Source organism: Oryzias latipes, chromosome 7 (genome assembly GCF_002234675.1).
Source record: "Oryzias latipes chromosome 7, ASM223467v1".
Taxonomy (NCBI): Eukaryota; Metazoa; Chordata; class Actinopteri; order Beloniformes; family Adrianichthyidae; genus Oryzias; species Oryzias latipes.
The window spans coordinates 1,589,640-1,614,467 of record NC_019865.2 but is presented as its reverse complement, the minus strand read 5'-3'; the positions used below and the strand labels follow the sequence as shown (position 1 = coordinate 1,614,467).

The 24,828-nt window shown below is 43.7% G+C and overlaps 2 protein-coding genes across 2 annotated transcripts; one reads left to right on the top strand and one right to left on the bottom strand.

Annotated features, from left to right (window-relative positions):
* The first annotated feature begins 397 nt into the window (after window positions 1–397).
* On the top strand, window positions 398–8,763 carry tmco4 (transmembrane and coiled-coil domains 4). Its single transcript, XM_023956322.1, has 14 exons — window positions 398–520; window positions 869–1,001; window positions 1,091–1,265; window positions 1,420–1,447; window positions 1,513–1,642; window positions 1,722–1,819; window positions 1,902–2,045; window positions 2,307–2,426; window positions 3,606–3,770; window positions 3,850–3,986; window positions 6,689–6,773; window positions 6,848–6,965; window positions 7,041–7,158; window positions 8,111–8,763. Exons 1-14 carry the CDS (start codon window positions 478–480, stop codon window positions 8,534–8,536), a joined length of 1,920 nt encoding a protein of 639 aa, XP_023812090.1. The 5' UTR covers window positions 398–477; the 3' UTR covers window positions 8,537–8,763.
* A 1,900-nt stretch (window positions 8,764–10,663) lies between these two features.
* On the bottom strand, window positions 10,664–23,286 carry htr6 (5-hydroxytryptamine receptor 6). Its single transcript, XM_020704402.1, has 3 exons — window positions 21,106–23,286; window positions 12,468–12,602; window positions 10,664–11,169 (listed from the first exon to the last, which is right to left on the bottom strand). Exons 1-3 carry the CDS (start codon window positions 21,991–21,993, stop codon window positions 10,825–10,827), a joined length of 1,368 nt encoding a protein of 455 aa, XP_020560061.1. The 5' UTR covers window positions 21,994–23,286; the 3' UTR covers window positions 10,664–10,824.
* Window positions 23,287–24,828: the final 1,542 nt, after the last annotated feature.

Here is a 24,828-nt window from a genome sequence, read left to right as displayed (position 1 = left end):
TCACGTTAGTTGTTGTCAATCAGAAATAAACTTCTGCCCTCTTCCGACAACACGTGGAAGTGACGTCACTTTTAATGTCTTTCGATGCCATTAAAAGTGTGGTAAATAACGAAACTCTGACGAGAAAAGTGATTAAACCTACAAAAAGTACTCTCTATCTTTTATTAATACTTAGGAAACTTTATTTTTTATTTTTTATTGTAAGTCTCGGTAGTATGGCTGCTGAATTTCTCCAATTTATTTTATCGTTTTTTATCAAATGTAAATGTAGGCTTTCCTTTTCACGGCTATGTTGTTCTTCAGCAAACACTGATTGTAACAGAAAATAATAATTATATTTATTATTTATTTACATTTTTACTTTAAATCATAACGAATAAATATTTAAGAAGAATCGGAAGTTTCTAGAGCTGTAAATTCAGAGCTCAGTGAGAGCACTTGAACGCACCAAAAGTTAGTCTGTTGATTTCTGCAGTCATGGAGGAAAAACTAGACAACACGGACTCGGATTTCTTACCAGGTGAAGGTTTTTTGTTGTCTCACGTCGGTTTGAAGCCGTTAGAGGCGGGAATCGGATAAACGTGGAGGCTGTAGCCGCTCACAGCGTCACGTCGGCCGAACAGCTGTTCCTCAAACTTTGGTCAAAAGTGGCCGTTTGGCTTCAGTAATCAATCAAAGCAAAAGATGAACGGAAATGTGTGCAGCGCGTTTCCGGGTTGAGGTCAGCTCAGAGAAATGTGTTGAACATCTCTCAGAAACAGATGCGATTCTTTGGTGTGAACCTGGGACCTAAAGGGATCTGATGCTTGTGTTTTCACCTCGTTGGATGAAAAAATGGATCCTTTTCCTCTTGACTCTTTAACTCCAGATCCTGGGGGGCCACAACAAGATGCTCCAAAGGAGAAGATCATCAGCAGACAGCTGCCTGAAGCCAGTCGATTTGCTTTTGCTGCGCTGTGCGGCGTCTCCTTAGGACAGCTGTTTGCTGGATGTGAGAACAGGTGAGTGGATCCTGAAGGACAGGTGTTCTTCTGACCAACACCTGAGTCTTCGGACCCTAAATCCTGTTTGCTGTGGTCTGTCGTCACAGATCTTTCAGGGAGCTGTTCCTGAAGGACTTGGTGAGCTGGCTGGACCTGGACGAGTCGGTGATGCCCGTCATGGGGGCTTTCTTGTCAGGTTTGGGCGTGGAGGGTTCTGACACCTTTCTGTCCATCCTACAAGCCGACCCACTTCTGGCTGCAGGAGCCACCCCCATCATACAGGTAATGCGCTCTCCAGGGAAAGGCTGAGACGCACGGAGTAGCTAGGGTAGAAAGATGCCCAGCTAAGGGGGTGCAGCCCCCCCCCCCCATGGTGTAGCGGTTCTGCTTTGGTCAAGTTTGAACTCAAAGCTTAAATGTTGTGGTTTGGTTCCAGGATCTGGTGTCCTTCTCCATCAAAGACGGTAAGACTCTCGTGAAAGGGAATGGCTGCCGGCGACGGGAGTGTGCTGACCTCTCGTGTTGTCAGGCCAGTACGATGCCAGAGCCAGGGTTCTGATCCGCCACGTCGGCTGTCTGCTGCGCACGTCGCCGCGGCGGCTGGAGGAGTTTGAGGAGACTCTGGGGGAGAGTTTGAGGGAGGCGGTAGAGGAGAGCGAGTACGGTTCATCCCCGCAGCTCAGACGGACGTTTCATCACAGCAGCGGCTTGACTCTGCGTCCGGCTCTTCCTCTGCAGGGAGGAGTCCACGAGGCGGCTGAGACGAGAAAGAGGGCGGAAGCTGAGGCGCTACCTCCTCATCGGCCTGGCCACAGTGGGTGGGGGGACCGTGATCGGTGAGAAGGAGCCGCCTGTCCACAGACGTTTGGGAAACTTCTAGAAGGAATGAGCGTCCATCTTATATCGTGTTGTTTCCAGGCGTGACCGGAGGACTGGCAGCACCTTTTGTGGCGGCAGGTGCCGGCGCCGTGCTGGGGGCGGGAGGTGCTGCTGCTCTGGGCTCAGCCGCTGGGATCGCAATAATGGCATCTTTGTTTGGGGCGGCGGGGGCCGGGCTGACGGGTAAGAGGGCGGATCCTGCCGTGGGTGAATAGTGGGATCATCAAACACTTCCCATCAGCTGTTTGGGAAACCAGGATCCTCACATTTCCAGAACCTTCAGGCTCGGCTCTGTTGGAACGCCGTCCTTCGGTTCTTCTATGTCTTTAGACTTCCATCTGATAGTTGATGTGAACCTGGAGGATCTGTAGACCTGGACTCGTGAGGACGTTTGCGTTCTTCTGCTCGTACGTTTCCACAGCTGACTGACGGCGTTCTCTGCAGGATATAAAATGAAGAGGTGTGTTGGCGCCATCGAGGAGTTTGAGTTCCTGCCGATGAGCTCCGGGAAGCATCTCCACGTGAGCATCGCGGTGACAGGCTGGCTCTGCAGCGGGAAGTACAGTGAGTCACGACGACGGGAGTCCAGCTCCCGTTTGTGTTCGGAGGAGAATCCGCTTGATTCCACCTTTCAGGGAAAAAGGCAGCGGATGGAACAGTCCACAGAAGGCCGTGAAGACAGACCCACCACTTCTACCACGTCATCATTCATGGTTTTGCAGGTTAAAAGCTGATGGCAGCTTCACAGAAGTAATAAAGAATGATAAATGTAGTCCAGCGGCAGCAGCAGTCGTCTTAGAATCAGGACCATGGTGAACAACCATCTTGGGATTTTAATCTGTCGCCTTCTAAATCTCCTCGCGCATCCTTGGCTCAAGGCGAACGAAACGATACGACGTGAACATATTAGGAAGGAGGGCGCGGTTCTTCGGCCAATTCATCTAAAGTTACGTAGACCTGTTTGTCCCCGCCAGCCAATCAGAAAATGAAATGGTTGCTATGGAGATAAAACCAACAGGAAAGCCACCTTTTTCTCATGAACGTCACATGGGGCTCTTACCGGAGGGGGGAAAGGAGAGAGTGAGGGGCTTGTAGCAGCTGATAGGGTGGGTCAATAGGGGGTGGCGAGGGCAGGAGCGGGTACCGCGTGCAGGCAGACACCTTTCATTTTGTTGGGACAACGTTTGACCAAATCCTCCCGATTAGCAGCACTGCAGACTACTGCGTCAACTGTGGGGCTCTGGGAATTGTAGTTTTTGGTGGATTTAAGTACATTTGGACTGGATGACTTTTTTTTTTTCCCTCAAGTTGTCAGGAGGTCATTAAAATATCGACACCGTGTGCCAGTCGTCCTGCGTTTACTTTGAAGTTAGAGCTTTTACTCACCTGAGCGCGTCAAAATCGATGCATTACACCCCGAAAGAGCGCTTGGCTGGAGTCTTCGCTGTGCTTGAGAACCTTTTAGGGGTTGATACCACCTTTGGAAAGGACAGACGCTCTTCCACAAGGCCACTGAACCAGTGTATGAGTGACTAGGAAAATAAGACCAACTCCTCTGAGTTTAGATTCAAATGCTTTTGTTGTGTTAGAGATGAAACGGCATCCATTTCTGCTTAAACTCGGCTCTTCAGCCTTTCTCATCCGCTAAAACAAACTCATCTGCCGCCGAGCGCCCCCTCCACCACGCCGCCTGCAAAAGCCCTTCAGGCTGAAGTGCCGCGCCGATGTTCTGCTGTGTTCCAGGCTCGTTCCAGGCCCCGTGGAGCAGCCTGGGGGAGTGTGGGGAGCAGTACTGCCTGGTGTGGGAGTCCCGCTTCCTCAGGGATCTGGGTTCGGCCATGACCTCTTTGCTGGACGGGCTGGTCAGCATGGTGGCTCAGGAAGCCCTGAAGTACACGGTGCTCTCAGGTAGGAGGTGACCGTGCAGGTGGCCCCTCCCCTTCTCTGTCGGTTCTCACCGCCGTCTTTGATGCCGCCGATTTTCCAGGCATTGTGACCGCCCTGACTTGGCCCGCGTCCCTGCTGGCCGCCGCCAGCGTCATCGACAACCCCTGGTGCGTCTGTCTGAACCGCTCGGCGGAGGTGGGGAAACACCTGGCGCAGGTTCTGAGAAGCAGGCAGCAGGTAGATTCCAGCTCCTTTCTGTTCCAGCAGACGTTTATCCGGGGGGGTCAGGCTGCTCCGGCTCCCCTCTGGTTTGGTAGAGTCTGCTGCTTTTCTCAGCAAACGCTGCTGACATACCGAGCAGAACATCTTCATCCTCTGCTGCCTGAAGATGAGGCGGCGGCGACTGCAGCCGTGCAGAAAACATGAATGTGCTTGACAAATCAAACTTTATTTATAATCTTTATTTATATACTTGATTTATTTATTTAAACTTTATTAAAAAAAACAATTCAAACTCGTATTTATAATCTTTATTTATACACTTGATTTATTCATTTAAACTTTATTTATTGAAAAAATCAATTAAAACTTTTATTTATAAACTTTATTTATAAACTTGATTTATTTATTTAAACTTTATTAAAAAAAACAATTCAAACTTTTATTTATAAACTTTATTTATACACTTGATCTATTCATTTAAACTTTATTTATTGAAAAAATCAATTAAAACTTTTATTTATAAACTTTATTTATAAACTTGATTTATTCATTTAAACTTTATTTATTGAAAAAATCAATTCAAACTTTTATTTATAAACTTTATTTATAAACTTGATTTATTTATTTAAACTTTATTAAAAAAAACAATTCAAACTTTTATTTATAAACTTTATTTATAAACTTGATTTATTTATTTAAACTTTATTAAAAAACAAAATTCAAACTTTTATTTATAAACTTTATTTATAATCTTTATTTATATACTTGATTTATTTATTTAAACTTTATTAAAAAAAACAATTCAAACTCGTATTTATAATCTTTATTTATACACTTGATTTATTCATTTAAACTTTATTTATTGAAAAAATCAATTAAAACTTTTATTTATAAACTTTATTTATAAACTTGATTTATTTATTTAAACTTTATTAAAAAAAACAATTCAAACTTTTATTTATAAACTTTATTTATACACTTGATCTATTCATTTAAACTTTATTTATTGAAAAAATCAATTAAAACTTTTATTTATAAACTTTATTTATAAACTTGATTTATTCATTTAAACTTTATTTATTGAAAAAATCAATTAAAACTTTTATGTATAAACTTTATTTATAAACTTGATTTATTTATTTAAACTTTATTAAAAAAAACAATTCAATATTTTATTTATAAACTTGATTTATACACTTGATTTATTCATTTAAACTTTATTAAAAAACACAATTCAAACTTTTATTTATAAACTTGATTTATTTATTTAAACTTTATTAAAAAAAAACAATTCAAACTTTTATTTATAAACTTGATTTATTTATTTAAACTTTATTAAAAAAACAATTCTAACTTTTATTTATAAACTTTATTTATACACTTGATTTATTCATTTAAACTTTATTTATTGAAAAAAACAATTCAAACTTTTATTTATAAACTTTATTTATAAACTTGATTTATTTATTTAAACTTTATTTTAAAAAAGTTCAAACTTTTATTTATAAACTTTATTTATAAACTTGATTTATTTATTTAAACTTTATTAAAAAAAACAATTCAAACTTTTATTTATAAACTTTATTTATACACTAGATTTATTCATTTAAACTTTATTTATTGAAAAAATCAATTCAAACTTTTATTTATAAACTGTTTTATTTATTTAAACTTCATTTATAAAAAATTAAATCAACATTTTATTTAAAAACTTTATTTATAAACTTTATTTATTTATTTAAACTTTATTTAAAAAAATTCAAACTTTTATTTATAAACTTTATTTATAAACTTGATTCATTTATTTAAACTTTATTAAAAAAACAATTCAAACTTTTATTTATAAACTTTATTTAAACACTGGATTTATTCATTTAAACTTTATTTATTGAAAAAATCAATTCAAACTTTTATTTATAAACTGTTTTATTTATTTAAACTTCATTTATAAAAAATTAAATCAACATTTTATTTAAAAACTTTATTTATAAACTTTATTTATTTAAACTTTATTTATAAAAAAATTAAATCAAACTTTTAGTTATAAACTTTATTTATTTAAACTTTATTTATAAAAAATTAAATCAAACTTTTATTTATAAACTTCATTTATAAACTTGATTCATTTATTTAAACTTTATTTATAAAAAATCCAATCAAACTTTTATTTATAAACTTTGAATTTATTTAAACTTTATAAAAAAATCAAATCAAACTTTTATATATAAATGTTATAAATTATTTATTTATTTAAACTTAAATATATTTATTTGTTAAAGCGCTTCTTAGATATTGCCCAACTTGAAGCGCTTTTACATTTACACCAGAAATAAACAAAAACTGCACAATGTTACAATATTAACTTAATCTCCAGCTGCCCCAGCAAGGGCGACAACCGTGGCAACAACCACCGACCAGGCCGGCAAGTCCTGGAAGAAAAGATCCTCACAAGAAACACTGAGGCTAAAATCATGATAAGATGCTAAAATTAAAGACATAAGATGTATATAAAAACATAAAAATGAAAATAAGATTAAATGCATAAAATGAAATTGAATACATAAGATGATATATACTAAAATTAGCAGATGAGATCAACTAAAAGGCAAATGAAAATGGTGGGTCTTGAGCCTCTTCTTCATAACGGCTGTTAGATCTCAGACTTTCATAACTTTGATGTTTACCGATGCGATGATGGATCCCTGCTGCTCCTGCAGGGGAGGCGGCCCGTCAGCCTCATCGGCTTCAGTCTGGGAGCTCGAGTCATCTACTACTGTCTGCAGGAGCTCGCCAGAGATCAAGGTAGGAGCTCCCTGGGTTTGAAATCTGGAGCCCACACTGTATAGTGGTGAACCTGTTTTCCTCTGTGCGGTCAGGCAGTGAGGGGGTGGTGGAAGACGTGGTTCTGCTGGGGGCTCCGGTGGACGGCTCAGAGAAGGCCTGGGAGAGGATGACCCGGGTGGTGGCCGGGAAAATCGTCAACGGATACTGCAGGTGAAGCCGAGCGTTTGTCTTTGGCCTCTTGGAAGGAGATTCTACGTTGACGTTCTTGTGCACGGCGCTCCTCAGGGGGGACTGGCTGCTGGGCTTCCTGTACCGCGGCTCCGCCGCACAGCTGTCCGTCGCTGGACTGCAGCCGGTCGGCGTCCAGGACCGGCGCATCATCAACGTGGATCTGTCCTCCGTGGTGAGTCTGAGCTCAGGAACGGCAGGATGATATTTTCTGTAAGATATTTCTGTAAGTATTCAATAAAAACCCTGCTATCGTGTTAATAAATGCATAATAGAACATTTAGTCAAACTAAAAACTAAACACGGTGTGATCGTGAAATGGAGCAGGAACTTAAGCAGAAACTCGTATTTTATCTTTTGGGCGCTGCTGCTGCAGAATCTGCTCGTCTCTCAACCAACTGTTACTAAAACCGTTTTATTGTTTCATTAAAAGAACAAAAAACGTCTTTTTCAAATGTTTCTCCTTCAGTTCTTTCACCCAAAAATGATTTAAAATCACACATCCTGATACTTATTTATCACGAATAAATTATTAGTCTTTTTTACGTTTACAGTAAGGTAAAGTAAAAAGACAGTAAAGGGCAGTAAAGTGCAAAAAAAGACTAAAGTTAAAACAATAAAGTACAGTAAAAACACATCAAAGTCTAGTTAAAAGCAGGAAAGTAAGAAGACAGTAAAGTACATCAAAATGACAGCAAAGGGAAATAAATAAGTAAAAAAACATGAATGTCCAGTAAAAAGACACAAAAAAAGGTATGGTTCATAAAAAGACAATGAAAAAAAAAATAGTTGTAGTTAGAATGCATTAGCGTCCAATAAATAGTTAAGTATGGTACAAAAAAAATACAGTAAAGTAAAAAAGACAGTAAACCAAGTAATGTATAGCAGAAAATACTGTAAAAGGACAATTTAGTGCATAAAAACAAACAACAAAATTACTTTTTCAAATGATAGGGTACATCTGCTGGAGTCATTTGAAACACAAATATAAAAACAGAAAACAGATCATTTTGGTAATAAAAGTCTTTGTAAATAAATATTAACAATCCTAAAGTAAGTCTTAAAGTATTCAAAACGCGCCTTAATGTGCACATAGATGAAGGATGAAGGCTGTTCTCCCTCTACAGGTGAAAGGTCACCTGGACTACATGCGGCAGATGGACACCATCCTGGTGGCAGTCGGCGTTCCCACCAAAGAGGTCCCAGGAGCCGCCATTGCTCTGCCTTACTCCGTGACAGGCCGGGACGTCGCTGACCAAAAAGGGGACGCGGCGTTGAATCCTGCGGAGGAGGCGGAGCCTCGTGCTCAGGGAGGAGGAGCAGGGGTGGAGGAAGGCGGAACCGGATGGGACATCCCCGACATTTCTGATCTGCTAGACTCCGCTGATGAGACGGAACAGGAGGACCGAACCTCCACCCAGATCAGTTCCACGCTAGAGGGCGGTGTCACGGATGCTCGGCGGGGCAGAGCGGAGGGGGCGGAGCTGGAGGAGGAGCAGCTTTCGTGGAGCTGGAAGGACGCGGACTGGACCACAGTGAACCCACACGAGTGAAGCTGCCAGGATCCTGAAAGCTTCCAAACTGACATTTTCTCCAGGCTGTTTGAGCCACTCTGCCCCCCCAATAAGTCCTGCATTTTCCCCTGAAGTTTCCATGACAACAGCCGTGTTTTAGCCGTGCTGTGAATCCATGCATGATTGTGAATTTACAGACTAACTGTACCTGCTGTAATTTATTTTTATAAATGAGCGTTGTGCGCGTGGTTTGGCGCTTTAACTGGGTCGGCGTCCTGTCCTCTGAGTTTTTGTCACTTTGCTCGGTTGCTATGGTTAACATGGCAGCAGCGGGGTTTCCATATGGCCGGGGGCTCTGCAGCAACTGTGCTGTTTTTCAGAAGGACGTGTGAATCAGAATAACTGCTTCAACAATGAAGCTAAACTTAAAAAAAGAAAAACCCTGAGGATTCTTTACACGGTGAGTTGAATGTTAGTTCATTTGATTAGAAGATAAAAAGTCATTTGAGAAGAGCAAAATCCTCGTCAATCACCCATCGTTCGCTCATGCGAGGCAGAAAAGTCCTCCTATAGGTGGAGGTCACCTGTCCCACGTCGGTGGAGGTGGGAACGTTTTATTCAGATAACTGCAGGGCCCAGAACTGATTTCCATTTCAAGCGGGTTTAACCTCAAAACAAAAAAGGTCAACAGGAACAAACAGAGCGCGCTCAGTCACCACCAAGCCACAGCACTCCAGAGACAAAGCGTGGGTGGGCGGGGCTTCCTATCTACTTTTTTTTATATATATATAAAAGAAAGTTAATTCCTCACTGCAAACCACGAATGACCATCATTCCTTCTCGGTTACATAAATGAGCAGTTTAATGTTTTACAGCAGCTCTCGTTTCATCTAATTAATGAGGATTTTGGTATTTTTACTCACCTTTCCTTGCAGATAAAAGGTCAGTTTCCTCACGAAATGCTTGTTTATAGATGGAAGACTGTGCTAAACGGGAACAACTGACTTCTTTTTTTATAGAAACACACTTTTCAATAATCTTCATGTGTGTTCATGTTATTAAAAATGTTTTATTTTGACTTCTATTTTCACAGCGTTTCTCAGCGCCATTACGACTCTCTGGATGCCGAGGCGGCAGCCGAAGCCGCCATCTTGGGCTGAAGGATCTGACTGGTTTCACTATTCCTGCTTCTTTCTGCACCTTTGAGCAAAAATTTCACAAACTGACCAACATGTAGACACAGCGAGAACTAGGTAGAAATGAATTTTGTTTGATCAAGCGATGCTTTTGAAATTTTACACTCAGCACAACATTTTGGCTGTGTTTGAATTCCTTCCCTACTCACTCTACAGCCCGTTAACCATTTTCTAATTCTGTCTGAATCTACAATTCCAAAATCCAGAACCCTAGAAATTTCCCAGAAGTCTCTGGGGGAAACCAGTGTGCATCGATGCTCACCCGATAGGCAAATATAGACCACAATGCATTGCGTCGTGACAATTTTTGCCATGTATATAAACGTCATTTTTTAACCATCAACGTTTTCATCTTCAGCAGACAGTGGACTCATAAATAATCGTCACAAAGCGCTCATATCAATTCGATTTTAACCTTGTGAAATTGATGACATCATATCCGCCGTTTAAAAAAAAAGGAGTGAGCGTAGAGTCTGAATTTCTTCATTTAAAATTCAGGATACATAGGGCCGCACTATATAGTTTTTAGTAGTTAGGGGTTAGGGCGGGAATTTGGACATGTCTACAACCACCAAAGAGGATTTGTTTACCTTTGACCCCGTAAAGAGGTAGCCCTCTTAAATTAAACAAAAAAGCTTTGGTTGCTTCAGCAAATGTAAACGTCTCTTATGGATGTCGATCCATCGCCTCCTCCTTGAGCATCAATGCTGCTAGCTTTGAACGCGTTAGCATGGCAAGCTCAAAAAAAGTGGCGTTGGCCTATTGTTTGCATATTTTTTACTAGAACATGGTGAAAATTTAATGCATGAACGGTTGGCTCAAGCTGAATGAAACGATATAACATACAATATTCTTTCTGATCAATAATTTGTTTTTTGCTTTAAGTCCTTTTTATGTTTGAATATATTAATTTGAATTTTTTGTTGAGCTTTATCCTGAAAATAGTTTTGGAAGTTTTGTGATTTTTTTAAAATGTTTTCTTTGATAATTTTCCTTCTAAACTGTAGTTTATTCAACGTTGAGTGAAGCCTTTTGTTTTGTTTTTCTTGAATATCTAATGTTTGCTATGAAACTGAGTCTCAGTGACCTAAAAGACCCTCAAACTGCTTTTTCTGGGTTTTGTGTCCTCAGTCAATCCAGATTGTCCGTCTGATTGGGCAGCTGGATCCCAGCAAGCTCAGCGTCCAGCAGGTTGACGGCGTCGGTGGCCGTGGCCGGGGGGGGGGTGTGGTCAGACGCCAGCGGAGAGGGCAGGTCGCTGGCTACGTTGGGCTCGCCGGAGTTGCGCAGAGAGATGGAGAGCACAGGTGAGGGTCTCCGGGGGGACCGGGACGAACAGCAGGGCAGCAGCTTCCCCAGAGCCCGCTTGAAGTCCCTCATGAAGAGCGGGTAGATGATGGGGTTCATGGTGCTGTTGCAGTACCCCAGCCACGTGATGGCGTCGAAGAGGGCGAGGGGGACGCAGTCACACACCGCCTGGAGGACGACCACAATCAGAAGTCACTACAAAACATAGAGAGTTGAAACTCAAGCGGATCATACAGATGTTGTCTGCTTTTTTGCTCACAGATTTCGAAAAGGTTTTGTTTTTTTTAGTCACGACGTCCCTGCAGCTAAACTTCCCACAGAGGTCATGACCTCCCCAGAGGACTTATCAATGTCCCCAGAACGAATGAAAAAGCCATCAAAGACCAGGATTCAGCAGAAAAAACAGCTCCAACAAAAAGGACAATGGCAGAGTGTTAAAGGATATATCCTTAAATGTTCCTACGAGACAGAGAAGCAGAACATCTGAAAACGCCTGATGGATGTTTTTAAACGACTGGAACAAAGACAGTCACAAAGCTCAGCCTGCATTCAGGCCAAAGCTGTCATTTGCAATTTTAATTAGATTTATGCTAATTTTCTTCAAGGTTTCATGGGTTTCAGAAACGAAAAAGAGAAGCTTGCAGAATATGGGTTAGTCCCGAAGGACACAATGAAAGCACAAAATCTGACATATATCTGAAGAACATCCAACATGGAGCCAAGATTGACCAGATTTGAGCTCATTTACTTCTGATCAAACTGGAGCTTTTTGCATTTTTAAAGATCCATTGAATACAAAGTATGTTGTTTTTGCCAACAGCCTGCTGATGACATCATTTCTACAAACACTGAAGCAGAGCAGTCCTGTTCTGTTTTTTTATATCAAAGAAAAAAATGGGCTTTGGACGTCAAAAATCTAAACTTGCATGCGATGAAAGTTCATTGCTCCTAAACTCTGAGTGAAGGAGGAGACAGCTGTTAAAGGAGAGCTTCCAATACTGTCGAGAGGAGACAAGGAGGCGTTGGGAGAGGGGCGGCGTGTAGGGGTGCGTTTCACACACCACATTGAGTGTGAAAAAAGGAAACACAGAGGAGTCTGCGATACGCAGGGAAAAAAGGCCACAGATGGGAAATCAAAACGATCATTAGAAGCTGGAGAAGTGACCACTTTGGATTTTTGACATTCATGAGGTCTCTGAGAGGCTCTGGCATGGACCCCGCAGCTCGTTTTATAAAGACTTTGAACCGTTTGTTAGTGGTTCTTCAGGAAAGTCTGCTTCCTCCACAGCTGTGAGGGCAATTTTAGCAAACTCAAGATTTCTGTTTCCATTTTTAAAAATCTTTTTACTGTTGTTCCTTTAATGCCTGGGGGACGTACCAACTCTACATCCCCAAAACATGAGAGGACCACCCCAAAACTGTTGTACCTGGACATTTAAGCAGTGGCCAGTGTCAGGTATGCTCACCTGTGCCATGTTGGCGATGAAAAAAGGTAGCCAGGCACTGAAGAAGAGTCCCAGGAGGACTCCCAGAGTGAGGCTGGCCTTCAGCGCCCTTCGACCCTGCCTGTGAGCCAGGCGGCGTTCGCTGTTGGCCGACGGCTGCGGACGACACGAGACTTCAACAAAGAGAGCGTCCGCAGTCTCAGCGGCTGCTCTGAATATGAGCCAGAGCCATTTATTCCTCACTTTTCCATCTTTACCCTCAAAAAGCAGCAAAAAGTATCCTCGCAAGAAAGTATACATTAGACCATGTACTATAGTGTAGGAAGTACTGAATACTAAATCAGACTAAACTGGAAGATTTTAAGTTTAGGATGGATGGATGGATGGATAGATGTGCACAGATGTCCGTCAAGGGTTTCGGCCGATGGGTTTTTACGATAATTTGGTTTAGAGTTGGTGGGTTTAGACTTATACAGTTTCTGTGTATTTAATGTAGTTTATGAGCAAATTTTACATAAATCATATGTAATTGTGCGTGATTTTTGAGAGATACATAAACACACGCGTGTCTCTTCACGACCGTTCCACATTTATCTAACAGACTTTTCATGCATGAACCACCGATGTATAACTGTTATATCACGTATACGGCGCACACATCACGATAAAATGACGTAATTGACGAACAAATCACTAATGAATTACATGTAAACAGGACAATAATCACACGGTTCATATTCTATGTTGGTTTACGTGTTCTTTGCGTGGTTTATTCATACTTATACCATGAATACTCGATTCTGATTGGCTGCTGGGTGTGCATTAAAACCTGATAAGCACACGGCGAAAAAAGAAGTTCCGGTCACCTATCTTAAATGTTTCGTATCACTGCGCCGGCTTCTTTTGCTTCATCATTTGGACAGAAAAACAAACGACGCTGAAGTTAGCTTCCGATTCACAGCTTCCGATTTGCGAAGGCACTAAAAGAAACATTCCGCTGCATTTTTCGCATTAAGACCACCTAAAACCGGGTCCTGTTCAAAAAACTGCTGGACCTGTACTGCTCAATCCTGGATTAAATTATGCATTACATACTAAAGAACATATTAAACACAGTTTCTGATTTGTGAAACCTTACTCTGATTTGTGAAAATGTGAAATAGGTTGATTTTTATCACATTTTACACACTTAGTCCACCTCAGACCAGGTCCTAATCTAGCCACAGGGGTTGCAAGCCAGTAACTTCTGTGCCGGTCCCAAGCCCGGATAAATAGAGAGGGTTGCGTCAGGAAGGGCATCCGGCGTAAAAATTGCCAAAATAACCATGCGAATCATCCACAACACTTTAGACATACCGGATCGGTCGAGGCCCGGGTTAACAACGACCGCCACCGATGCTGTTAACCTACAGGGTGTCGGTTGAAATTTGACTACTGTTGGTGGAAGAAAGAGGGGAGGCAGAAGGGTCCGTTGCCAGAGAGAGAAGGGAAAAGGCAGGAACATAGGTTTGAGAATAGGGACTCTTAACGTTGGCACAATGACAGGGAAAGGCAGAGAGCTGGCAGACATGATGGAGAGAAGGAAGGTAGATGTACTGTGTGTGCAGGAGACAAGGTGGAAGGGCAGCAAGGCACGTAGTATTGGAGGAGGATACAAACTTTTCTATCATGGTGTTGATAGGAAGAGAAACGGGGTAGGAGTGATTCTGAAGGGGGAGTTTGTAAACAGTGTTCTAGAGGTGAAAAGAGTCTCAGACAGGATGATGAGCTTAAAGTTAGAAATCGAAGGGGTGATGGTGAATGTAGTCAGTGGGTATGCGCCACAGGTTGGCTGTGAGTTAGAAGTGAAGGAGAGATTCTGGAGTGAGTTGGATGAGGTCATAGAGAGTTTTCCCAGAGGAGAGAGAGTTGTTATTGGAGCAGACTTTAATGGACATGTTGGTGAGGGCAACAGAGGTGATGAGGAGGTGATGGGCAGGTTTGGTGTGAAGGAAAGGAATCTGGAGGGACAGATGGTGGTGGACTTTGCGAAGAGGATGGAAATGGCAGTAGTCAACACTTACTTCCAGAAGAGAGAGGAACATAGAGTGACATACAGAAGTGGAGGTAGGAGTACTCAGGTGGACTACATCGTATGTAGACGAGGTCATTTGAGAGAGGTTATTGACTGCAAAGTGGTGGTAGGAGAGAGTGTAGCCAGACAGCACCGCATGGTGGTGTGTAAGATGACTCTGGAGGTCAGGAAGAAGAAGATAGGGAAAACAGAAAAGAAGATCAAGTGGTGGAAGCTACAGAATGAAGAAACTTGTGAGGAATTTAGGCAGAAGTTGAGACAGGTCCTGGGTGGTCAGGATCAGCTTCCAGAGGACTGGGAAACTACAGCAGAGATTATCAGGGAAACAGGTAGGAAGGTGCTAGGTGTGTCATCTGGAAAGAGGAAAGACGGTAAAGAGACTTGGTGGTGGAATGAGGAAGTACAGGAATGCGTCCAGAGGAAGAGGTTGGCTAAAAGGAAGTGGGATGTAGAAAGGACTGAGGAAGGTAGACAGGAGTACAAGGAAGCGCAGCGTAGAGTGAAGAGAGAGGTGGCAAAGGCCAAACAGAAAGCTTACGATGAGCTTTATGACAGGTTAGACACAAAGGAAGGAGAGAAGGACTTGTACAGGCTAGCCAGACAGAGAGACAGAGATGGGAAGGACGTGCAACAGATAAGGGTGATTAAGGACAGAGATGGAAAGGTGCTAACAACCCAAGAGAGTGTACAGAAAAGATGGAAGGAGTATTTTGAGGAGCTGATGAACGAGGAAAATGACAGGGAAAGAAGGGAGGAAGATGTGGTTGTTGTGGAGCAGGAAGTAGCAGAGATTGGAAAGGATGAGGTTAGGAAGGCTCTGAAAAGGATGAAGAGCGGAAAGGCCGTTGGTCCTGATGACGTACCTGTGGAGGTATGGAAGTGCCTAGGAGAGACAGCAGTGGAATTTCTAACAAGGTTGTTCAATAGGATTTTAGAGAGTGAGAAGATGCCTGAGGAATGGAGGAGAAGCGTTCTGGTCCCGATCTTTAAAAACAAGGGTGACACGCAGAACTGCAGCAACTATAGAGGAATAAAGTTGATGAGCCACACAATGAAGCTGTGGGAAAGAGTAGTGGAAGCCAGGCTTAGGAAGAAGGTGGAGATCTGTGAGCAGCAGTATGGTTTCATGCCCCGTAAGAGCACCACTGATGCCATTTTTGCTTTGAGAATGTTGATGGAAAAGTACAGAGAAGGTCAGAAGGAGCTGCATTGTGTGTTCGTAGATTTAGAGAAGGCGTATGACAGGGTGCCGAGGGAGGAGCTGTGGTACTGTATGAGGTCGTCTGGAGTGGCAGAGAAGTATGTCAGAGTAGTTCAGGACATGTATGAGAGAAGTATGACGGTGGTGAGATGTGCTGTAGGTCAGACAGAGGAGTTCAAGGTGGAGGTGGGACTACACCAAGGATCAGCTTTGAGTCCTTTTTTGTTTGCTATGCTGATGGACAGGCTGACAGACGAGGTAAGACAGGAATCTCCCTGGACAATGATGTTTGCGGATGACATTGTAATTTGCAGTGAGAGTAGAGAGCAGGTGGAGGAACAGCTAGAGAGGTGGAGGTTTGCTCTGGAAAGAAGAGGTATGAAGGTCAGTCGTAGTAAGACAGAATACATGTGTCTGAACGAGAGGGATCAAGGTAGAAGCGTTAGGTTACAGGGGACTGAGGTGAAGAAGGTGCAGGAGTTTAAGTACTTGGGGTCAACAGTTCAGTGTGATGGGGATTGTGGAAAAGAGGTGAAGAGGCGAGTGCAGGCAGGTTGGAGCGGTTGGAGGAAAGTGTCAGGAGTGTTGTGTGACAGAAGAGTGCCAGCAAGACTCAAAGGAAAGGTGTACAAGACAGTGGTGAGACCAGCTCTGCTCTATGGGTTAGAGACGGTAGCAGTAAAACAGAGACAAGAGGCTGATATGGAGGTAGCAGAAATGAAGATGTTGAGGTTCTCCTTAGGAGTGACCAGGTTAGACAGGATAAGGAACGAGTACATCAGAGGGACGGCTCATGTTGCCTGTGTTGGCGACAAAGTCAGAGAAGCCAGACTGAGATGGTTTGGACATGTTCAGAGGAGGGATAGTGGATATATTGGTAGAAGGATGTTGGAGATGGAGCTGCCTGGCCGGAGGGCAAGAGGACGGCCAAAGAGGAGATACATGGATGTCTTAACAGAGGACATGAAGTTGGCTAACGTTAGGGTAGAAGATGTTCATGATAGAGTGAGGTGGAAAAGGATGATTCGCTGTGGCGACCCCTGATGGGAAAAGCCGAAAGAGAAAGAAGAAGTCCACCTCAGACCAGGTCCTGTTCAAAAACCGCTGGACCTGGACTGTTTAAACCTGGATTAAATTATGCATTAGATAGTAAAGAACACATTAAATACAGTTTCTGATTTGTGAAACCTTCTTCTGATTTGTGAAAATGACAAATAGGTTGATTTTTTATCGCATCTTACGCACAGAGTCCACCTTAGACCAGGTCCTGTTCAGAAACCGCAGGACCTGGACTGCTCAAACCTGGATTAAATAATAATTTAGATAGTAAAGAACACAATAAACACGGTTTCTGATTTGTGAAACCTTCCTCTGATTTGTGAAATAAGTTGATTTTTATCGCTTTTTCTCAGACCAGGTCCTGTTCATGAAATTTGGGTGGAAATGTATTATTTTATTCCTTACTATTATTTTTTATACTGCATTGTACTATTGTATTTGTTCACACAGGTACGAGCCGGTGGCCCTAACATATCACCTGGGTGACCAAAATCACTTTGTTGCATTCCACAGACTTCTGCCCAGACAAAAGCTGGCACTTTTACGATGCGCTACAGGAATCCAAGAAGGCTAGACGAGGTGACATCAAAATCTCAACATACAAAAGAAACTGGGAAACAGATGTCAGATTGGACACATAGTTATGGTCATGGTTAGCATGTACCCCTGACTTAAGTTTTGTTTTTTTGTTCAATATTTCTTGGTTTGTTTTCTGATTTACTTTAAAGTTCCTGTTATGGTGTTTTCCTTAAAGGTGTCCTTCCCTTGTCCCCATTATCCTTAAATTGCATAAAATTCGATGAAATTATACTATTTCCCACAGCGGTTTTTGAACAGGACCCGGTCTGAAGTGGACTCAGTGCGTAAAATGCGATTAAAAATCAACCTATTTCACATTTTCACAAATCAGAGGAAGGTTTCACAAATCAGAAACTGTGTTTAATGTGTTCTTTACTATCTTAATTATAATTTAATCCAGGTTTGAGCAGTCCAGGTCCAGGACCAGGGGCCTCATTTATAAACGTTGCGTACGCACAAAAGAAGGCGTACGCCACTCTCTACGCAATAGTTGAGATTTATAAAAAGCAAACTTGACGGGAAAATGTGCGGTCCTTCAAGTTCTGACCCAGGCGTACGCACAAAAACGGGTGAAATGAGAAACGGCGACACCGTCGGCAGATAGAAGAAACACGTGAAAGTGAAAATGACAATACTGCCTCTCATAAATAACATGAAGACTTCACAAAGCAAGTCTGACAATTAACAGCTACACAAACACCCGTTGGACCGATCAGCAGTGAAACAAACAAAAAGAAATCAAACAAAAATTACAACAGAAATTCAACTGAACACATATTTGCAAAAAGAAAAGTGAAATATGTTCTGCAATATTGGCATTTTGTGCAATTCATCCTCATAAATAATATATTTAACAGAACGAAATAATGTACAAAACTGATATTCTCGTCAGTGTGTCCGTCTGGCGGAGCAGATATAGGTGCGGGCGTGCGGACGGACATCATTTGGACAAAAGCTGTCATAGACTACAGAATTATGGTATTCATGCATGTGCCTTTAGTTTGTTTTATTTTTGATAAAACAATGTATGGCGTATGTCTCAACCATTCAGAAAGCAACAAGAAATTACATTTGCGCTGATCAATTTCCCATTTCCACGTTGATTATTACCGACATCTGTAGCTTGTCAGATGTAATTAAATGGAGGGAAATAAAATGCCCCATCACAATGTGTAATGACGCACAATGGCTGATCTTGCACTCTTAGAAGATGTGGCAAATGGAAGAATTCGGACTGAACGCATCTTTAGACAGCAAGAAGACTTGCTGGCAAACGAGGACGAGTGGCTTATGAGCCGGTTCCCACTTCCTCCAGCCGTCCTGTTGGACCTCTGCGGGCTTTTGGGCCCGGCGTTACAGAGGAGCACTCGGAGGAACCACGCGTGTCACCCGGTGCATCTGGCGCTCCGGTCCCCCCCCCCGATGGAGCACTAGACGTTTTTTTGCCTCGACTTTGATGTCCGACCATTTCTTTTTTATTTCGGCCACGGTCCGAGGTTGTGAGGCTACAGCATTTTCGGCGTCTGCCACCGTTTGCCATCACGTGCCTTTTTGGCATTAGTAATGCCCACACTGTGCCCCAAACAACACTTTTCTCCTGTTTTCCACCTCGCCAACGATAACTTCTACTTCACATTGAGTGAAGTTACGTTTTCTTGATTTCCTCTCTGTGTTTGCCATGGTTTTGCAAGCCATGAATATTCATTTGTGGGCGTTTCACGGACTATTTATGGGGACCTATGGGCGTGTCATGAAGCCGCAAAAGCTGTGCTGAGTTTAGAATTGGTTGCGATTTATTAAGGGAAAGATGCGTAGGATGTGCGTGTGCGTGCGCGTACGCGCATCTTATATTTCATCCGTACGCCACTTCTGACGCAAATCATACGCAAAGTTTTATAAATGAGGCCCCTGGTCTAAGCTGGACTCAGTGCGTAAAATGCGATAAAAATCAACCTATTTGACATTTTCACAAATCAGAAACTTTGTTTAATGTGTTCTTTAGTATGTAATGCATAATTTAATCCAGGTTTGAGCAGTCCAGGTCCAGCAGTTTTTGAACAGGACCCGGTTTTAGGGTGGTCTTAGTGCGAAAAATGCAGCGGAATGTTTCTTTAGTGCCCTCGCGAATCGGAAGCTAACTTCAGCGTCGTCAAAAACAAGCGGTAAGAAATGAACTTTCTCTCTGAACCGATGCTGTATTTAACCCATCGGAAAGATCAAATAGTCCGCTTTTTGTGAGAAAAGCGATCCAAATCTGGAAAAAAAAAACAAGAATTAAGGACTAAAAACTGGTTAATATGTATTGCTTTTGTAAGTGACCATGGTATAAGCGGGTCAATGGCCTTTGAAGTGTGCGTTATTACTTTTTAACGCACTTCGCAGAAGCAACCGTCCGATGCGAGGCTTCCACGGCGTGCGTTAAGAAGTAAAAACGCACACTTCGTCGGCCATAAACCCTTACTTATTCCGAGATTTTAACGCAGTTCATTCCTGATAAATCTGTGAAAATTCCACATAAAGACCATAATTTTTCTCACTTTTGCCACGTAGATTCACATATGACCAGTTTTCATCTGTTTTTAGCAGGTTTGAATGAATGAATGAATGAAAACTTTATTAATCCCAACAAGGAGAAACTCAGTTCCAGTACATCTCGATGAAGAAGGTCAGACAAACAGCAACACAGAATACACACACATCTCGAGAGGTTACTGAGGTCAATGCAGCCGAGTGCCTTAGATGACCTGCGCCGGCGCACCTTTGTATAGCATGCAGATGGACCACGAAGAGGGCCGGGGTTGGGTTTGGTGACAAAAAAAAGTCGTATCCCTACACTGCGTAGAATGTGTTGATACAAGAAAAAAACTACACCGTTTAAACACAAAATAGCACATATTCAGAAGATGTTCTTACTCCTCTCTGCTCGACATCTTTGCAAGCTTTTCTCAACATCAGAACAATGGAGTCCAGAAAAACCTGATTGAAGACTCAATTAATCTCAAACTTCACTGTAATTTTTGGTCCAGTCTCAGGGATGTTATTTTAAAGTTTAAACTGTTCCTGTTCGTTTTTTGGGAAACAAATATGTAAATTTATTTTCTAAAAATAAGTGCTGGTTTTAGAAATTGTGAGGATTTATTAAGACACGGACCAACTAATACCACGATTCTCTTTCTGTTCACATTTTAGACTAAAATGAGTCATTTCCACTTATTACACCAGTTTTTTTTTTGTCACTATAATAAAAATAAACTACAATTAGATTCATAACCCCCCCCCCCATCCCCCACCCCCCCATACAAACCATTTGCTTAGATCTAGACAAAATAGATTCATTTTGAAGTAATTCTCTTTTCTCTTCTTCCTTGGCTTATTTTTCCCTTTTTGAAAGCTTGTCTGAAACTCCTTTTCTCTAGATTTTTTATAACTTACTAAGATTTCTTCTTGCATGAACATAAATTTTACTACCTTTTTTAAATTTAGTGTGCTTTTCCTGGTTTTAGGAGACCTGTTCTTGCAGTAAAAAAAAAGGAAGTGAGGTTTTAGCATCATCGTTCCTGATTGATCATGTCTGGACTTTCACGTTTTGTGATTTCTTTTCAGGAGAGTTGAAGCGGGAATCCATCTGCAGCTTCATCGCCTCCTACGCTCTTCCATGACGCTTCCAGCTGAAGGTCAGTTGGTTTATTTTTGGTTGGAATCTGCTAAACTGCTTCGTAGTAAACGACTGAGTCCTTCTCTCTTACCGGTAGGTTTTGTGACACAGGAGCCCCCCCCTGCAGACCGCCGCCGTGTCCACCCTGGGGAGCCTGCACAGCTACAACGGCGGGTGACGGAGGCCGGGTGTGTCCTCCAAAGGAGGCGTGGGGGTGAGGAGGGTGACTCAGAGCTGCCACCCTCTTCGCCTGTCTTCGAGCTGCCAGGAGAATCCGACAGTAGGTGAAGCAAATGGCGCTGGAGGGCAGGAAGAAGGTCAGCGCAGAGGCGACCAGGGCAAAGGGGAGCGTGACCTGCAGGCGGCACTGGAAGGACACGCCCCCGGACACAGACGGCTGAAAGTAGAGTTTCTCTGAGGAGGAGCTGCTGTTGCTGCTTGCTTCAGGAAGCAGTGCGTGTCTAGACCCGGAGCCCAAACTGTGCCACTTCATCTCAATGGGCAGGAAGGAGGCCAGCGCCGCCAGCCCCCAGGCGGCCCCCACCAGCAGCAGAGCGCGGGGGGCCGTCATCCTCTGCTTGTAGCGCAGCGGCGAGATGATGAAGAGGTACCGGTCCAGGCTGATCACGCACAGGTTGAGGATGGACGCGCTGCAGCACATGACATCGAAGCAGAGCCACACGGGGCAAAAGGAGGGCCACAGCACCCAGGCGCCGCACAGCACGTTCAGCATGGCCGGCGGCATGACCACCAACGCCACCATCAGGTCCGAGAAGAACAACGACACCAGGAAGCAGTTGGACGTGCAGCGCAGAGAGCGGTGGGCAAACACCAACGCGATGAGCAGCAGGTTTCCACAGATGGTCACCAGGATGATGACGGTCAGCATGAAGGCCAGCAGCCACGGCCCGCCGCCGCCGGCGAGGCTCCACGCTCCGCCGGCCGTGCTGTTGGAGCCGTGCAGATGGGGCTCAGACATCTCCAGATCTGCAGGACGGTCCTCCTTCACAGCAACTTCACACTGTTAGGGGGGAGGAAGCTGCAAATATCTTGTGTTGAGAAACTGTCCTCCAGAGGGGGGGGTTGGCTTGGTCTCCTCTGCCGCCACAAAGGCTGCTGCTCTCATGTCTCCATCCTCAGCCACGGTTAAGAGCCAAAATGAGCCATGCAAAAGCTGACAAAGGCTGTTCAAGCAGCATGTCACAACGATGACAGGCAGAAGAGGAGGAGGAGGAGGAAGAGGAGGAGGGCACGAAGAGCGCCGAGCCTCTCTGTGCTGCTGATAGGACCAACTGAAGATGAACAGTCATCAGAAATCTAAGCCTCTCCTCTCAGAAGTGTCTGTTTCTGAGCCGGGACTCAGCCCAGCAGAGCAGAGCCCAAAAGGAAAATCATCAACAGTCATCATGAAGGAGGGATGCACTCAGAAGAGCCCTACAGGTACCACGGTCCCCCCCTCACCGCCGTTAATCCCTTTAGCCGCCACTCCAGCGCGTCTCCCAACCGGAGAGCCCGGCTACCGCGTGTCAAAGCATTCGGCTGTTAATGCATAATCATGCACAATGCTAATTTTGCATCAGAGGAACTGTGTGGGTGGTCTTTCTCCTTGTTTGGTTGGGCTGTTTTCAACCACTCAGGCTCAACTGTCAGGAATATTTGACAGTTATCTAACTTAAGTAGCTTCTATCCAACACAAAATGTGGCAAAACTACATTTATTTGACCATTTTTATTCAACAGTTATTCCAGATTTTAATAAACAGAAGGGGAAAACTTTAAAGTAGAAGAAGCATTCAGGTAAAAACCAGTACCAGAAGACAAAGAACTTTGACGTACATGGGAGTAGAAAAATGTTAGATGCTGGATGGAGGTCAGATTCAGATCCCTAAGGACGTTGAAATACTCGATTTTCAAAGTAAAAAAATTTAGTTTTTCATTGGAATTTTATGTATTTGAGAGAAAAACCGTTGAAATCCGGGTCTTTTTGATGTAAACAAGCGGCGCCTCGAACCCGTTAACCTTTGGAAATGCAGGAACACGACCTTAACTTGTTCCTGAAAAAAGTTTGTTCCACTATGAGTCTTGACCCTGAGTGACTGCCATGTTGGAGCCAGACGTTGTCGGTAGGAAGTGATGCCCTTGTAGGTACCATAACTGTTCAGCCTAGAACTTCCGTTGGGAGTCCTAGGACTAATGCTGACGTCACATTATGTGATTGGCTGTCCGTTGGTCCGATGATGTGTCAGATAGTGATTGGTTTGGACAAATTACGATACTACCATAGAAGAAGATATTATGAAGTCTGTTGTAAACAAACAGAGCTCCGACACAGAGCGACATTGTCTTCTAAACGTGCCTTTAGTATTGTTATAATTATTATTGAATGCATGTTAGCTTATAGTTTATAGTGCTTTATTATTGGCAGAACGGACCCGCAAGAACAACATTTAGCCATGCTAACAACATTTTCAGCCACGGCTGAACTTAAACTGGAATAACAAGCGGATTGTGGCAACATGTCTATATAAAAATTACAAAGAACAATGTCAGACACAATTTATGAGGCTCCCCCGTGAACTGCCACCTTAACGTGGTGGGAGAGTTTGAGAGCTCGAGTGATCCCAGGCGCTAAGCTGTCTGGGGCTTAAGCCCCTGGTAGGGTCTCCCATGGCAGACAATTCCTGGGTGACGAACCAGACAAAGAGCGGTTCAGAACCCCCTGATGACGAGAAAAAAACAAGGACCCGATTACGTCGCCGGGATTGGCGTCACCAGGGCCCCACTCTGGAGCCAGGCCCGGGGCTTGGGGCCCCGGTCGGCACAGCCCGAAGGGGCGACGTGGGACCACTCTCCCATGGCCCCACCACCCGTAGGAGACCTCAAAAGGGGCCGGAGCATTGTGGTTTGGGTGGCAGTCGAGGGCAGGTGCCTTGGCGGCCCAAACCCCGGTCATGGAACTTGGGTTTTGGGACATGGAGAGGGGTTGGGCTCTCTACCACTCTGGAGTTGCTCAAGGTGAGCGACGGCGGGCTGGTGTGGGCTTACTCGTGAGCCCCCAGCTCACGGGAACAGCAGTCGGGAACTGTACCACTGGACTGGCAGACAGGGGTGGTGGTTCCCCTCTTCAAGAAGGGGGACCGGAGGGTGTGTTCCAACTACAGGGGAATTACACTCCTCAGCCTCCCTGGGAAAGTCTATGCCAGGGTACTGGAGAGCAGAGTCCGTCCGATAGTCAAACCTCGGATTCAGGAACAATAAGCGGTTTCCGTCCTGGTCGTGGAACAGTGGACCAGCTCTACACCCTATCTAGGGTACTGGAGGGGTTGTGGGAGTTCGCTCATCCAGTCCATATGTGTTTTGTGGATTTGGAGAAGGCGTTCGACCGCGTCCCCCATGGTATCCTGTGGGGTGCTCTGGGAGTATGGGGTCCGGGGAACCTTACTGAGGGCTGTCCAGTCTCCTTTATTCAACATTCAAGATTTAAGAACAACTTTATTAATCTCCGAAGGGAAATTTATGACCAGAGTAGGAGCTTGGTTCGCATGGCCGGCAGTAAGTCAGACCTGTTCCCGGTCCACGTTGGACTCCGGCAGGGCTGCCCTTTATCACCAGTTCTGTTCATAGTTTTTATGGACAGAATTTTTAGGCGCAGCCAAGGGCCGGAGGGGATCTGGTTTGGGGACCACAGGATATCCTCTCTGCTTTTTGCAGATGATGATGTTGACCGGAGAAAGGTAGCTTGCCATCTCTCGGTGGGTGGAGTGTCCCTGCCCCAGGTGGAGGAGTTTAAATATCTGGGGGTCTTGATCACGAGT